We start from the raw sequence: 15,541 nt of genomic DNA, 5'->3' as shown, positions 1-15,541 counted from the left end.
GCATAGACTGAGGGATGCCAACGAGCACGTCCACACACAAAGACAAACACGGCGAGTCCCAAGGGAGCTGAAGAAAACGCAGTTGCTCGCGTTTGGGTTACGAGTGTGACTTATAAAAGGTATTTTTCACATTTTGGGCATTTAAGATATTACGGGTGTCTTGGTAGGAATGGCGCTTATTTCTGGTCAAAGTTGCAGGACTGACAAAGGAGCCCTGAGGAATCCCGAGATTTCATGCGTAAGTTAAATCAATGAAGTTTGAAGCACTGACGTGACACGTGGCTGTGCACAAACTCTTCTCCCGACTAAAAGTTGCATGACTGACATAGGAGCCCTGAGGAGTCCCACGTTTGTACATTTTAGAGGCCTTTTACCGTGGGCGGCTCAAGTCGCACCTGTTAGCTGGACGGATACTTTTCGGCAAAGGAGAAGTGCTCACTAACAGATTTCGAGAGCAATGTTTGAGAGGAATAGGCATTTTATGCACGTAAAAAAAAAAAAAAAAAAAGCTGAACGTAAATTACATTTATTAGGTCAGATTTTGATCATAGATAGTGTGCTACCTAATAAAGTGTCCAATGAGTGTATGGCGGATTATGAAAAAAAATAAATTAAAAAAAGATGATATTACCCCTTCGGCTCACTGGTGGGTTCAGTCGCTGATTATACTCCATTATGATGATGGTGATGATGGTCATTTAATGGAGTGCTAACATGCAGAGTCAGTGATTCGGGCGCAAAATGACGGTTATTGTTCTGCGCCATTTATTTGAAGTATGGCGCGCGTACAGTAAACAAGAGTGATGGATTAGCATCATTCTCCGACACCGTGTCACGTCTCATATCTCGTTTAGCATGAGCGAGGTGACAAATTCATTTTCTTTCTTTTTTTTTTTTTTTTTTTTTTTTCTTTTTTTGACCTTCACTCCAGGCTCGCCGGCCACTTCATTAGGCACACCTAACGGCAGTGTGGCGCTGAGCTTCCCAAGGTCGCGCATCTCAGGCTTTGGCTATCTTACACAAGTCGTCCTCCCTCCGTGCTCTGCTGCTCTCCTCCTCTGCATTCTTCTACCATCCTCCCTTCACCCCCCCCCCCCACCCCAACGCCCCCCCGACACACTCTCCAGAGATGTGTCCCGTTGCTCTGACCTCTCTCTCTCCGGGGAGAGTTGGCTGTCTGCCCAGCTCTTTTTTTTTTCTTTCTTTCCTTTCTTCCCCTCTTTCTTTCTTTGTATCTTTGGTCTTTGTTGGCTCTATCACTCCATCTATCGATCTATCTATTTTTCTAATCTCCTTTTGTCTCGCCTCTCCTGTGCCCACCCCCTCTCCCCCCCCCGCCGACTCTTCCACCCACCCCTCTTCCTCTGTTGCACGTATTGCGCGCATCCTCTTATCTCTTCATCCTCTCGGCTGTCATCCGCGCACTTATCTCCTCGTCCCCTCTCCTGTTTTAGCCCCCACCTCTTCTTCTTTCTCTCCTGCTTGCTGGTGTGGCTGAGGAACGCTGCCGGGGCTGGGGCACGTTGCCCACAGAGGGTGGGTAAAATGGAGGAAGTGGAGAAAGCTTTTTTTTCTTTTTTTTTTTTTTTTCCTACAAACGACTGACAACATAGCTCCCAAATTCCAAATAAAAACAAATTACGTTACATTATCATCACTCCCAGCTCAAGTTTACTGTTAAAACAACCATAAATGCGTATTCAACCTCAATTTGCCACACAAAAGTACGCTAGCATAATGCTAACACATAATAGGGAATTGCTTAGACAGGCTAACAAACAGAGCAGTGCTATTTGTCTTGTTGTTTGACTGAAACAGATTAATTTCATTTCAATTGGGGACATTTCAGAGTGTTTTGAGTTGAAAGTGGAACAGATTAAAGTAGAATGTCAAGGGACCACTGTAATGTCATTTCAAGCAGAAAATGAAAAATGGTCAAATAACAAAAAAGGTCTAGTGTTGTTTTTGGTGTCGTATTTTTTTTCAGCGTTGATGCATCTCTGAATGGATTACTGCCTGCAGATAGGCAACTCACCTTGCTCTGCATGTCCATTACTGTACTAGTAAAGTATCAGTGAGGCAGCGCCATCTGTCTGTGAGCTCTTTTACTGCAATAGAAAACTGCAAAGTTTTTTTTTCTTTTTAAATCAGAGACTGCAATTTGCAACACGAAAAACACATTGAGTGCCTCACTCGAGACATTTTTATTGTATTCCACCCTTATTGAGTTAATGGCGGCAGCTGCTAGACTAAGACTGAGTGTCCTAAATATATTTCTAAACTACTTTTTAAAACATTTCGTTGTGTGTGGGATTTTTCGAAGGTGTTGTAGTACAAGGAGTCACCAGTAGACGTCAGTGTTTATTCTCATCCAACTCAACCCAAAAAACACGTCGCTCACTTTAGTATTGATTTTAAACGCTAAACGCTCTAAGAGCAGCAATGAAAACTGAGCAATATTAACATATTTATATTGTATATCATTCGGTTTACTTAAACAAAATGACCAAAGGGAGAAAATCAGGTGACTTTATATTACTTTCCATGGCAACACTGCACACAAACACACACACACACACATTTTCATTGCATTTCTACACCCCAAAAATATGCTTGAATAACAAAATACACAAAGACTAAACTGCTTCACTTGAATTAAAATGCAACTTTGAAGGTCAGAGGAGGTTAAATTGGTCGTGCGGTGGCGGTGACAAAACCCAGGCCGCCAGCCAGCGCCTTTTATATAGACACTGTCTACAATTATGTGCATAGTACTGCTAGTGTAAAATCCACACACATACATTGGTCAGGACTTAAGACAAAATACGCCAGGCAGCCGCCGTGATGACATCACCAGCATCTGAAGCGCCTCGTTTATCAAAGAAATGGCGATATTCACAGTTTAAGCGTGTTAGCATCCTTGAGTGATTCGTTCCCAAAGGGCTCAAGGGGACCTGTCTTGCCTCACGCTGACACACACGGAGGGGTCAAGCTCATTCCCAAATGGAAAAGAATTCCCAGGATGCCCATCAACCAATCAGGGATCATCATTCAAAGAAACTCTTCAACTGGAGAGGCCACGGTGTTCACATGCACCTCTATATGTGTGTGTGTGTTAGTCATTAGGGTTCCCATTGCGATCCATACACACAAAAAGCAAAGAAATGCCACACATGTCCCATAACTATCACTTTAGAATTTGGTTAAAGTGTGGAAAGCTACACAGATGCAGCGAGGACAAATTAAATGATGGAAAATGTCATTGAAATTACTTTTTAAAAGTCACGTGTGGGAACTTTATGTGCAGGAATAAGTGGAGAGGCATTTCTCTGACGTACTGGGGATTCAAAGGGCACCATTACATGCAAGCAGGCCTTGTAATCTAGCTGTGTCTGAATACGTTCACAAGTTTACATTACACTACAACCGGGCGAAGCATAGTTGCATAAAAACATATCTTCCATGCTGAGAGAAACATTTGTGCATCATTTTCACCCAAAATAGAAGGCAGGCTGCACCGCATAGTGAGAGGGCAGCCTTCATTGAGGCTAAAAACACACACATTGCACTTCACCACTGTCACACACTTGACATATAGGCATTTTTCTCCACATTTAGACTAAACTTAGCGAGGCTGGATTTTACACAGCAACTTAATATGGTCATAAAACATGTTAGACGCACCTAATTATTGCTATGTAGTGACATGACAAAAAAATTTTAAACAAATTTAAAAAAGCACATACATTTCATTAATAATGAAATATTTTTTCTTACCTTATGTGCCCGAATCCTTTTGTTGAACTTGTTGAAGTTTCTTAAAAAGGCGCAAAAAAAAAAAAGAAAAAGAAAAGTGCTGAAAGTGCGAGACAAATACCCACTGATTGCCTTGCTCCTATTTTGACATATAATCACATAAAAGTCCACTTTTTCGGGTAACACAGTCCATTTATTACCATTGGAAGTGATTAAAGCGAGTCTCCGCTGATGGAGGGTTCGGAAAGTCCTCAAAAGTCCAACCTAAAGATAAATATGAGCCCCAAGCGGTCCGCTCCGATCAACAGGTGTCCGGAATAAAATAAACTAAATTAAAAAAAAAAAAGTTCTCCAAGACAGAAAAAGAAATGGAATAAGAAAAGCAGGAAGTTGCTTTTTCAACACAATCCACCAAACTAGGTAGTTTTTTTTTAATGTCGTGACCCAAAAAGTTGTGGTTCCGACTGCCGAATCTGCTCCTACGTGCAGTGTGTCAAAATGAGGAGGAAGAGGAGGGAGTGGGTGTTTCTAACTGAGGAAGGTGTGTCCATCAAAGTGGACCAGAATCGGGGGGGAAAAAAAACTTGTCAGGAGTGGGATTTGAACCCACGCCTCCATCTGGAGACCAGAAGTCCCTGCTTACACTGAGTGAAAGGTTTCTAACCTTGAGTCTGGCGCCTTAGACCGCTCGGCCATCCTGACATGAGTCACAGTGATCGCAATTCAAAATATCCTCCACAACAGCCCTTTTTTTTTTTTTATCCTGACTATACAAATATTTTTTGGTGGTATTTTTCCCCACAGTGTTATTATTCTTAGACGTAAACAAACGTGATTAAACAAAGTACATTATGATGTATGCCAAACATGAAACAAACAACATTAATAAAAAGTTAGCATTTCAGCATTTTGTGTCAAAACAATAATGACAATAGGTATAAGTGTTAGCGGAGGATTCATTTTGTGTCAAAATAATAATAATAATTTATCAACAGTATAATTGTTGTTTTTTATCAATATAATTTCCATTCTTTTTGAGCTGGTCAAAAATGATTAATTAATGTACTGTATTTATTGATACAAATCAGCCATTTTGTGTCAAGAGAGCTAGCAAAGGAGCCATTTTGTGTTCAAAGAATACAGTAAATTATCAAGAGTATAATTAATTTTTTGTACAATTTCCTTCACGTTGTTTAGTATGAAAGCATAAAATCACCTCAGGTGTGAGATTTGGACCCATGACTCCAATGAGAGATTTTTTTTGGGGGAACAGTAACGAACTTTGAGTATGAGCCTCAAGCCACTCGGGTATCCTGACATATGCCAGTTGTGTTTTTTTGACTAAACTAAAAAAACAGATTCAGTTTAAGCCAATACAATTTTTTTCTTATTGCCGCTCAAACCTCAGTAACACATCTAAATACACTTAGTGAGACATACCAGCCATTTCAGTCAAAACAATAATGTCAAATAGTTACCATATCAGCCATTTTGGGTCAAAACACTCATTACAGAAAAGCTGTCACTTTGTGTTGAAAGAAATTATTAATTTAAAGTTACTTATGTATACGTTTTCACTCGTTTTGCATTAAAAAAATCAAACCATGTCAGGAGCGGGATTTGAACCCACGCCTCCATTTAGAGACCAGAATTCCCAGTTATTAGCATTTAGAAGGTAGCGAACCTTGAGTCTGGCGCCTTAGACCACTCGGCCATCCTGACATGGAACACTAACCTGAACATTACAGTCAAATCATTATTAGTTCTAGGTATTAGTGGCTGGTGAGAAAGGATACAGTAGATGTACAGATATAAATACAGGCCATCGATATTGTGTAAAAATAAAACATCAGGCGATTTCTGAACATCTTTTATTCATCTTAAAAAACAAATCCAGAGTAAACACAAGCCTTCATTTGACGGGTGATGAATCCTTGGGTCTGGGACCGCACAGCAATGCCGACATACCAAAGGATTGCTATTCCAACCAAGGTCACTGCTCGAAATCCTCGTCTTGAATTTGAAGGTGAAGAGTCTTCTGGATGTTTGGAGTGTCGGTGGCTAACAGCTTATTTTAGCACCTCTGCTCCTCTCACACTGTTTGGATTTGCGCTCCCAACGTCCCCCTCACATTAATTCAACCTCCGTCCCTCTCTTATTATATCGACCCGGCTTCTTCTAAATGCTCCCACAAACACGTTATCTTCAAGGACATCGGTGTTTTAGTGCAGGGGAATCACCGATATCACCGATTCCTATCAGGAGTGCGCAACACCAGCCAGCGTAACGCGTTTAAGGCAGTCGTTTTTGATACCAATCTCGTATTGGACCGAATCAAAACGCGGAGTACCCGTCCGCTCTGCTCCCGAATTAATCCCCAATAATAAAACACGGGCGCATTTATCATCATTTGCATGCATGTGAGGCTAAATATTTGTCTGGCATATTTATTTACTGTGATAAGACCCATTAATGTGCGTGATTTAGTGCAGATCCACGAGCGGTTTACTTTGGAGCGCCTCGTTGGCCGCGCTGGATGTTTTCCCCCGTGAATGCGCCTCTATATGCATGAACTGAAGCTTGCGCTTCAATATGGAAGTCAAGGGGCTCAAATGATTAAATAAATACCAAGCAGGGGTTAGAATGTCGTAAAAGTCGGATTATAAGTTGGGTGCTTTTCGAGCACATGGCCGCTTCTTCCATCCGCTGTCTTGTTTTTTTTTTTTACGACGGTAGATGGAGAAAGCAGAATATGTGAAGGACAGGTAAATGTGGATTTTATACATCCTAAGGTGGAAAGAATGTTAAGTGCAACAGGAAGGGGCCGTCGCAAAGGATAGATAGGGAAGAGCGAGCTCTGGAATCGTGTCATTACAGTGGGAGGGGAGGAAAATAAAGCGGCGGCGGGGTCAAGATAAGGCGACGACGGCGATAACGGTATAGTGGGAATGTTGGAAGCTCCGTTTGGGGACATTTGTCTTTACAGCGGCTCTCCAAAAACATAATTAGGTGCGCTAGAAAATGCTCTTTCACAGTCAAGAGAAGATAGATCCGCATTTTATTCCATTTCAATTCCTCTTTTCCATCCACAGTCCCGTGGTTTCAATTTTGAGTAAACAATTCAAACCTGCAAAGTTTCCTGCTGGTGACAACAAAGCACATGGTCATAACAACTGGAATTAAAACATTAGTGTTTTACATTTATACGTATATATATATATATATTAGCAAAAGCAAAATATTTATAGTCTCTCCCTCCCCGCCCAGAAAGAAAAACAAAACAGATTCCTCCTCGTGTTAGCATCCACACAGTTGATAGTAAAGGGATTATTGCAAGTGTTCCTGGCACAACGGAAGGCTGACGGAAACCATAGAAGAAGACAACGGAAAAGATAGCAGCAAAAAAAAAAAAAAAAAAAAAAAAAAAAAATCAACAAAAACGTGAATGGAAGTCATTTGATGACGGAAAGGTGTCAGCTGCTGTCCTCCAGGGCGTTGACGACCTGCTCCAAAATGTCGGGGCAGCGGTCGGCGATCTGCTGCAGCACCTGGTTGGCGTACTCCTGCAGCTCCGCCCCCTCCCGCTCGCAAAGCGCCAACTCCGCCTCCAACTACCAAGCCCCAAAAAAAAAAAAAAAAAAAATGTAAATCATTTTGTAATTTTGTTAAGACAGGTGTCTAAATACTTTTGCCCATAAAGTGGACTTGGCTAGCTAGAAAAAAAAAAAACCTACGTTAGCATAGAAATGAACGTTAGCATATAAAGTAACAAGTCAAAAGAAAATACAGAATTAGCATAACAGTGACGATCTTTTCTCACAGGATGCCGGAAGCTCATGTTGAACACACACACACACACACACACCCCTCAAACAATGGTACATATCAGACTGTGCCGCCCAAAAAAAAAAAAAAAAAAAAAAAAAAAAACCCGAGCGTGCGATTCCGCCTGCCCCGTGGCGAGCGGAACATTTCTGTGAGAACGCGCCGCTGCTGTTTGCTTTGGCTGCGACTCGGGCCGCCGCGTCTAACCTGACTGCCTTAACGACCAATACATCTGTATCAATACCAGTGCTGCTCAAGGAGCCGTGTAACACAAGCTAACGTTAGCCACTGTGTGTGTGTGTGCGTGCGTGCGTGCGTGTGTGTGTGCGCAAACAGGATTTCAAAATTGCCAAACATTTCAAAGGTTAAATCTGAACTCCTTTCAGCGCTCTCATCTATTAGCCAGCAATCTCAACGGCACATTAATGCTCATGTGAAGAACATCTGGTAGTAATGACGATGTTAATGAGCCATGAAAATCACGTGAAAAATATTCTCCATTCATATATTACACTGTTTTTGTTGTTTGTTTGTTCTTAATACAGTGCTGACTTGAGTTTAACTCGCTCTGTGACCGCGCTTGTAACTCAAAAACACACAAATTCTCATTCCCCACTGAAATGAATGGAAATGGCGTTAATCCGTTTGAGCGCCCCCCCCAAAAACTTTTTTGTTGGAACCCATTTAATGAAAAAAATAGGACTCTATAGTAGGGCTGAACTATTTGAAAAAAAAAAAAAAAAAAAAAAATTCTGCCCCTCAATTTTGTGATTGAAATTTAATAAGCGATTCTTTTTTTCTAGGTCTTCTTCCCATATATTTTTGAACAAAGTCTTACAAGTTAGGCTTATTAAAAAAACACTGTGTGCAATGATTCATTGATTGTGCCAGATTCTAATGAGCTCGACTTGACCACTGGGGGCAGTATAATACATTCATGCAGACAGAAACGAAGAAGGGCTTCACAACTACTGTCAGTGACTCAAGTAAGCTGGCGTTATTTTTCTGGGAGAGGATAAAGAATATATGCCTGTGAGCATTCTTAAATCGTCCGTCTATAAGTGTTGCTTCCCCGGTTGTGTTCCAGTGTCCGCTATGTAAGTGACCATTGATGCTATTCCTTAGCCTGTCTATACTATTTTTGCACTGTGTTAGCATTAAGATAACAGACAATTCTAAGGAAGATTTGTGCGGTTTTAAATACACAACCTCTTTGCGATTGCATCTAAAAAAAATTCTTGGAAGTAAAATAAAAAAATAAAAAATAAAAACTTGAAAATTTGTAAAGGACTGTTGCAAGGAACATGACTTGACCACTGGGGGCAGTATAATACATTCATGCAGACAGAAACGAAGAAGAGCTTCACAACTACCGTCAGTGACTATAGGAGGACTATAGAGGATAAAGAATATATGCCTGTGAGTATTCTTAAATCGTCTGTCTATAAGTGTTACTTCCCCGGTTGCGTTGTGTGAAAAAAAAAAAAAAAAAAAAATCTCGAAAAATTTGTAAAGGTCTGTCGCAAAGGAACTTGACCTAAATATAGCTAAAAAGGATCCCGAGTCAATCCGCGCGGTCACTTCTTGCGTCAGTAAGCTAACAAAACATTTCCCAATTTTTAAAGCGCTCTCAACGGCTTCAGCCGCAATCCCCCAGAAAAACACGGCCGTAAAGATAAGATCGGGCGCCGATAAACAACGGCGGTGTCGCCTATCTTCTTCTGCCTCTCGCAACCTTGACCTTGCCGACACCCGACAGACGCTATTTACAAATTGCGAGGACGCGACGGGGGGCGTGTCTGACCAATGTCATCCGTGGACTCCATCCCGCAATGTACCCTGAGAAAGTAGAAAAGGAAAAACCAACCGCGCTCTCAAGCCGGCGCTTCCGTATTTGTGTCCTTATTATTATGAAGGTGACCGTGTATGTGCGCTATGGTGGCAAGGGTGTTATATTGCGAGCAAGCGCGGTTGAAAAGCACAGATAAAGAGCCGAGATATGTGTGCGAGAGTGTGTTAGGTTGTAGAGGATGATTTTTTACTATGGCCATTAAAGCGCCATTATCGTGATGGATTATCAACTGCACACGCGCGATATATATATATGCGCTCCGACACGCCGGATATCAGGGTAGGAATGAAGCGAGAAATGTGTGTGTATGCGTGCGCGCGTGTGTGTGTGTGTGTCTACCTTGACTCATATCGCAGACCTTGATGGCGGAACACAAACGTGTTGCAAAAGGCGCCGTGAGCGGGAGGTTTACGATCTAATAATTTCAACCGTACTTCAGCAAGTGTTCATCAAAAGCGCTTAAAAATTGAAAAATGACACAAATGTTTAAAAGGGAAGTCAATCCAAATATTTTCTTTACAAGAATATGTTCTGTATCACGAGTCGAAACACGGCATTCTGATTGTGTTTGTGGGATATGAGTTAAGCAGTATAATTAGCCCGTTTTTAGCTAGCTGAGGGGGGCGGCCATTTTGCCACTTGCTGTCGACGGAAAATGACGGCACAGTTGCTCAGGGCTCAGGTGACAACCAATCATGGCTCAGCCTGAGAAAACAGGCGGGCCGTGATTGGTCGTTACCTGAGCGAACCGTCACGTCATTTTCAGTCGACAGAAGTGACAAAATGGCCGCCCCCTGAGATGGCTAAAAGACTTCCCACTTTTAAATGCAAGTATTTAGAATTGCGCTACATTTGAAAAGTACAAAAAATACACTGCACTGAATTTAAAAAGACAAATGTCACCTTTATGAACGGCTTATCTTGAAATATTGATTTAAATCCAATTTTTTACGGAACTTTTGTTTACGTGCCACAAATTTGAACTGAATCGACGCACTGACCTCAATCACAGACTCGGCGCCAAACAAATTCACGCGCCGCGACGCTTCAAACGATCCGACAATATTGCCGTTTTAGAGCCGCCGCGCCGACTGACAGCTGTGGGAAAACTGCAGTTTACTCGAGGGAAGACGCCACGAGTGAGCGTCGCCACTTCAGCGGGGAAGGACCGACTGAATTCAAAGCCTGACGCTCTCGCTCGGCGGCCGCTCCGAGCGCCCACGAGGCACATAACCGACTGCGTGTGTTGTGTCTGTGTACGCTAGTCCAGTTAACAGGCTACAAAGGGAATACAAGTGGTGAAAAAGTGCTCTGCGGGGACCTAAAAAAACAAAACAAATAACAACACAATTGTTTGTTTGTGTGTTGAGTGCGATTCAACTTAATGTGATAATTGCTGTTTAATATCACATCTCCGTGGAAGGGGGCTCGAGCGAGTAGAAAATGAGATTAGGGCAAACGCAGTAACATTCCGATGAATAATTCAAAAGGCAGATGTAAACAGCGTTATCGGCGGCCATGTTGAAAACGCTTCCACCGCCGCCCTGTCCTGTTTTCGCATCGCTTGTCATTTGGCCAGTCTGGGGGCGGGGCGGCTGAAAAAACAAACATGGCGGTGATATTCCTTTTGGCCGCCATAATAAACATATTGTTAAAGTAATATCCCGACAAGCAAAGCGGAGCGTTATCGGTTTTATTTTGGTTTGTTATACTTGACAGCCTTTGATACACCCGTTTTTTTTTTTTTTTTTTTTGTCCGGTCTTTAAGGACATAGAAGCCATAAAGCACGCGTGCAAAAGAAGCTCTTGTTGCTTTTGGACCACGGCATGACAATGACATGCGCACTCTATAATTGTATGCTATTTTGTTTCATTACCGCGACTTGTAAATAGGAGGGGACGTTTGACGTTTTTTTCCGGGGACGGACAAATTTAGACGACGATGCGCCGGGGATTCATAAAAGACAATAAAACACTTCATTAATTCTTTCCAGCAACAACAAAACACGGTCAGTCAAGCGACCTGCATACTTTCACTTAGGCCAGGAGCAGAGGTCGGAGTCCCCGCTGTGCTCATTAGAGACGTCGTTCAGCCGTGACGCTTATTATTATTATTATTATTATTGGCAGAGGAATAGCTCTCACTTTTTGGACTGCATTTTCTTTGGGATGGATGCGTGTGCGCTGCCTCGCGATAATTGCATGCAAACGCCAGCGGGAAGTGGCCTCGGCGACGCGATGCGTTGTTGTGATTGCAAAGGCGCCACGTTGAAAAAAAAACAAAACAAACAAAAAAAAAAAAAGCCGCCGACTGACGCATGGCTGTGGCTATTGTGTGGAAATGAGTTATATTCCAGGCAAGGGTGGGACATTTTTTTTTTTTTTTTTTTTTCCCGGTCTATGCTAAACAAAGTCTGAAAAAGATACTTCGATACGAGTCATTTTTTGGAGGAGGGAGACCATTTAAAAATCTACTTTAAAATGATCACTTTTGATGGTGTCGGTTGAACAGAGTGGAACTCTCCAGCACACTTGACGATTTGTTTTCACCTTAATTAAAGACCAGGGGTGACTTGCGTCCACTTTAAATCTGAGAACACCCAAATTACAGGCGGAGTACCTCAAGGCTCCATCCTGGAGCCTCTTCTGATGAACATCTAGGTGCTTCCAGTTGCTCGGATCAATAGAAAATGACCAATTGAATTGCAAGTGTAACGTTTTGATGATTGTGGTCATTGGGTTTCACTTACCAAACTGCATTTGGTGATTCTTTCCTTTCTTGCGTTTGCTCCATGATGAAATCGCCCAAATGTACAGCTGAAGGTGCAAATCCACCCAACTTGTGGAAATCTGACTATAATAAGAACGTAAACGCCCTTTCTAAGGGGCCCACAAATCAATTTTAATTGAAAGGGCGTTTTTACTTTTTTGCACCTTCAGCCGGCGGACCGCAGAGGACGACTTCTATTTTTGGGCGGGGATGAAAAACACCTCGGGGAATTGTCTCGCTTGTGAGGACGCAAAGCGCGCGTTCGTGAGGATTGTGCGGAAACGTGTCATGTGTTTTTCGATGCGCGCCACGTTGCGTGATCACGTATCGCCCTGATATGTTTTCAGCATGGAGGACAGCAACAGGAGAGGCCACAAAACCACCAGAAAATATGCTCAAGCAAGCAGTTACCGTGACGGTGAGCTAACGATTTCTTTCCCTGTCCTCATTTTTATATGATTTCCTCCCCCGCCTCTCCCCGATGACAACTTTTCGGCAGTCGAATAAACGCTCCACCCCTCCTTGCTGCACATACCAACCAGCCGTCACGCTGCTGCCAATGATCTTTTTGAAAAAAAAAAAAAAAAAAAAAAGGAGAGAGCTCGCCCCGCGCTAAATGAAACGATGTGAGCGCGCGATTGTTCGGCGGCCAGCCGCTTGTCGCCAGGTGACCCGCCCGAGTAAATCTCTTCAGGAAAGTCAAAGGAGGCGCCGAGAGCATGCCAGGGTGTGCCCTTCGCGACGCCCACACACACACACACACACTCAGATGGTATTTGCAGCAGGATTTTACAGAGCAGTAATAGCATTTTTTTTTTTTTTTTTTTTTTGGAGCAGCATGTGGTTTCTGGGTTCACTTTAAACCACTCAAATGAGCTTGTGAATGTGAGTTGTGAATTTTACTATCCATCGACTCAGTGTATTTCTATGCTCCCAGAATGAAATCATTGGCAAAACTGTATTCAAATATAAATCTGCCGTGCGCGGAGTGGCTAACGAACGGACAAACGAGCACTTTGCGACATTTGCAGGGGTATTTAAAGTGTCACGGAATGGAAACGGACGTTAAAGCCGTCCTGCGGTACTTTCCGGGCACTAAGTGGGTCTCCCACCTGTTCGTGCGTCATGCCGTGCAGTTGCGCGCGCCAGGAGGCGGCGGAGTCGGCGCGGTGATAGGCGGGCGGCGGGGCGAAGTCTCGCAGTATGACGGGGTCTCGCTCCTGACACAGCGATGTCAGGTGACTGATGTACAGCTTCAGCTTACTGCGGTTCTGGTCCAAATCCAGGAGAGGAGAGAGAATCTGAGGAAAGAACAGTTAATTTGAGGGACATTTCCAATTTTTTTTTTTTTTTTACCATTACTTTACGGCTGAACGATTAATCGAATTCAAATCGAAATCGCAATGTCGTAGAATGCAATTCTAATAGGGATGCAACGATTCAATGAAGCCCAGATTCGATTCGATTTTCAGTTCCCGATTTTAGATTCGATTCAATTTTAATTGATTGTTCGATTAATCGCTACATCCCCGAATTCTAATATTTCTATTGTAATACAGATGCTTCTGTTTGTTAAAAAAAATACAAAGGGAGAGGATCTTGAAAAAAAAATAATCGCCTATTAAATCACAATCGTAAAATTGGGGGGGAAAACAAATCCCAATTTGTTTTTCAAAATTGTTCAGCTCCACTGTTATTTGCTATAAAGCAAAAAACTTCTTAAATCTCCTCCGTTGCCCGTCTTTGTTTTGTGTTGGTGTCCACCTTTTAGTGTAAAACGTTTACAAGACAGCTTTACAGTTATGAGAAGTCAGTAAAAGCAAAAATCCAACTCCCATTCTTTAGCTAGCATTTATGTCCCATAAAAGGTTTAAGATACCCCAGTTGTGTTTGTCACTGGGAGGGTAAAACAACTTGGCCGAAACGATTAATTGAATAACGTGAACGATTGGATTAAAATAACAATTCAGGAAAAATAAATTCACATGGACTAATGTTCGTGCAGAATCACACACAATTTCGTGTATAAATAAGTTAGCACCATGGCGACGAGCCACGGGGAAACAGCCAAATCTACGTACTCATTTGCTGACGTCCACGTCACTCACCGGCCGGTCCGTCCACCTTTTAAAGCCCCATACACTCAAAGTCACATATACTACGCAAGGCAAAAATACATTTTCATTCAATTACTCAATTAATCGACAGAATAACTTATGAAAAATTATTCAATAGCTACACCCCTTTGAAAAAAACATTCACCACTAAATTGATTACAGAGCAAATCAAATGACTGCATAGTCGGATACGCGTTTGCATTTTGGCAAGGAAAAAGGCAAAAAAGTATTTCCGTATCTCCAAATGGAAGCTGACGGGAAATCAAAGGAGCTGTCACTTCCCATTCCGAGTCGGCGTCTTGTTTCGCCACCGACACCGAATGCACGGGGGCGCCGTGCGAGCCACCTTCACCTCTCTCAAGCACATGTACAATTTAGCAAGGTGCATAATCAAGCATGCAGGGACAGAAAATACAATTGTCAGAGTCATTACAAGGGGCCATGAATAGCACCCCTACAGCCAATTAAAGTCCATTAGGAAATAAAAGCTGCGTGTAAAGAAGAACCCAGCCGTGAACGTCGCCGTAAGTTTGTCATATAACTGAATCTCTCTGCTTATGCGCAACAGCTGTTTTCACACTTTATTGAATAAAAAAAACAAAAAAAAAACGACTGTTGACACTTTCCATGTCTGCGGCGGATCAAATAATTCACGACAAATGGGAAACAGACAGAAAGAACAGGAGGAGATTGGGCATTATCGGGTCTATGTTTTAACGCAGGTGCTCGCTTTGCTTCGCTGGAGTTGAAATGTATTGCTTTTATTCAAGGCTATAGGATATATATATATATATATACAGTACCGGTGTTTTGCTTGTATTACACCGCCCGCTATTACAAACAGTGCCGGTTTAACGAGCCCGCCGCGCTATCAAACGAGCGCATTACTGCGCTATGAAGGCATCTCGGAGGAGAAATAATTCCACGCCGCCGCGCGCGAGTGTCAGAAGTGTGTGTTCGTGTGCGGTGCGCGTTGATTTTTATTAGCCTCCCATGCAGGCCTACCGCACCCTGACCGCGTAGTGAAACAACTCCAACGAGAGACATTCGGCTCGCTGACCGGCCCGGATACCAAAAACCTAGGGTCACATTATTTATTGACTTTTGATTATTTATGGTGAAATTATTTTTTTTCGTTTCGACCGTACGCTTACGAAACATACAGGGACGTGTTTTGACGTGCTCGGATGGCGGCTATTTGATTCAAGAATAAAAAAAAAA

General features: G+C 42.6%; 2 protein-coding genes and 2 non-coding genes across 18 annotated transcripts in view; all 4 read right to left on the bottom strand.

Moving 5' to 3' along the window:
• The window catches only part of wnt5b (wingless-type MMTV integration site family, member 5b), a 40,834-nt gene extending 36,580 nt beyond the window's left edge, over positions 1 to 4,254 (bottom strand). Inside the window, exons 1-2 of one of the 2 annotated variants that reach the window (XM_086022243.1) lie at positions 3,957 to 4,254; positions 3,778 to 3,817 (exon numbers count right to left, since the gene is read on the bottom strand). The gene's annotated coding sequence lies outside the window, so the exon portion shown is untranslated. Of the gene's footprint in view, positions 1 to 3,777 lie in introns of both variants that reach the window. The other variant, XM_086022242.1, reaches the window with a different exon arrangement.
• An 87-nt stretch (positions 4,255 to 4,341) lies between these two features.
• Positions 4,342 to 4,458, bottom strand: trnal-caa (transfer RNA leucine (anticodon CAA)). Its single transcript has 2 exons — positions 4,421 to 4,458; positions 4,342 to 4,387 (listed from the first exon to the last, which is right to left on the bottom strand). It is a non-coding gene; the product is annotated as a tRNA-Leu (tRNA).
• Positions 4,459 to 5,361: 903 nt separating this feature from the next.
• trnal-caa (transfer RNA leucine (anticodon CAA)) lies at positions 5,362 to 5,478 on the bottom strand. Its single transcript has 2 exons — positions 5,441 to 5,478; positions 5,362 to 5,407 (listed from the first exon to the last, which is right to left on the bottom strand). It is a non-coding gene; the product is annotated as a tRNA-Leu (tRNA).
• A 1,319-nt stretch (positions 5,479 to 6,797) lies between these two features.
• The window catches only part of LOC147126603 (ELKS/Rab6-interacting/CAST family member 1-like), a 67,925-nt gene continuing 59,181 nt past the window's right edge, over positions 6,798 to 15,541 (bottom strand). For 10 of the 14 annotated variants that reach the window (XM_086022246.1, XM_086022247.1, XM_086022249.1 and 7 more), the window contains 2 exons: positions 13,316 to 13,504; positions 6,798 to 7,367 (listed from right to left, as the gene is read on the bottom strand). In XM_086022246.1, coding sequence (XP_085878372.1) covers positions 7,230 to 7,367; positions 13,316 to 13,504 — 327 coding nt within the window. In that variant the 3' untranslated portion in view covers positions 6,798 to 7,229. Of the gene's footprint in view, positions 7,368 to 13,315; positions 13,505 to 15,541 lie in introns of those variants that run through there. The other 4 variants (XR_015084724.1, XR_015084725.1, XR_015084726.1 and 1 more) reach the window with 1 other exon arrangement.

This window comes from Filicampus tigris, chromosome 22 (genome assembly GCF_054856515.1).
Source record: "Filicampus tigris isolate MCC_2025a chromosome 22, RoL_Ftig_1.0, whole genome shotgun sequence".
Lineage (NCBI taxonomy): Eukaryota > Metazoa > Chordata > Actinopteri > Syngnathiformes > Syngnathidae > Filicampus > Filicampus tigris.
Note: the sequence above shows the minus strand (reverse complement) of the source record. Positions and strands in the feature narration are given on the sequence as shown.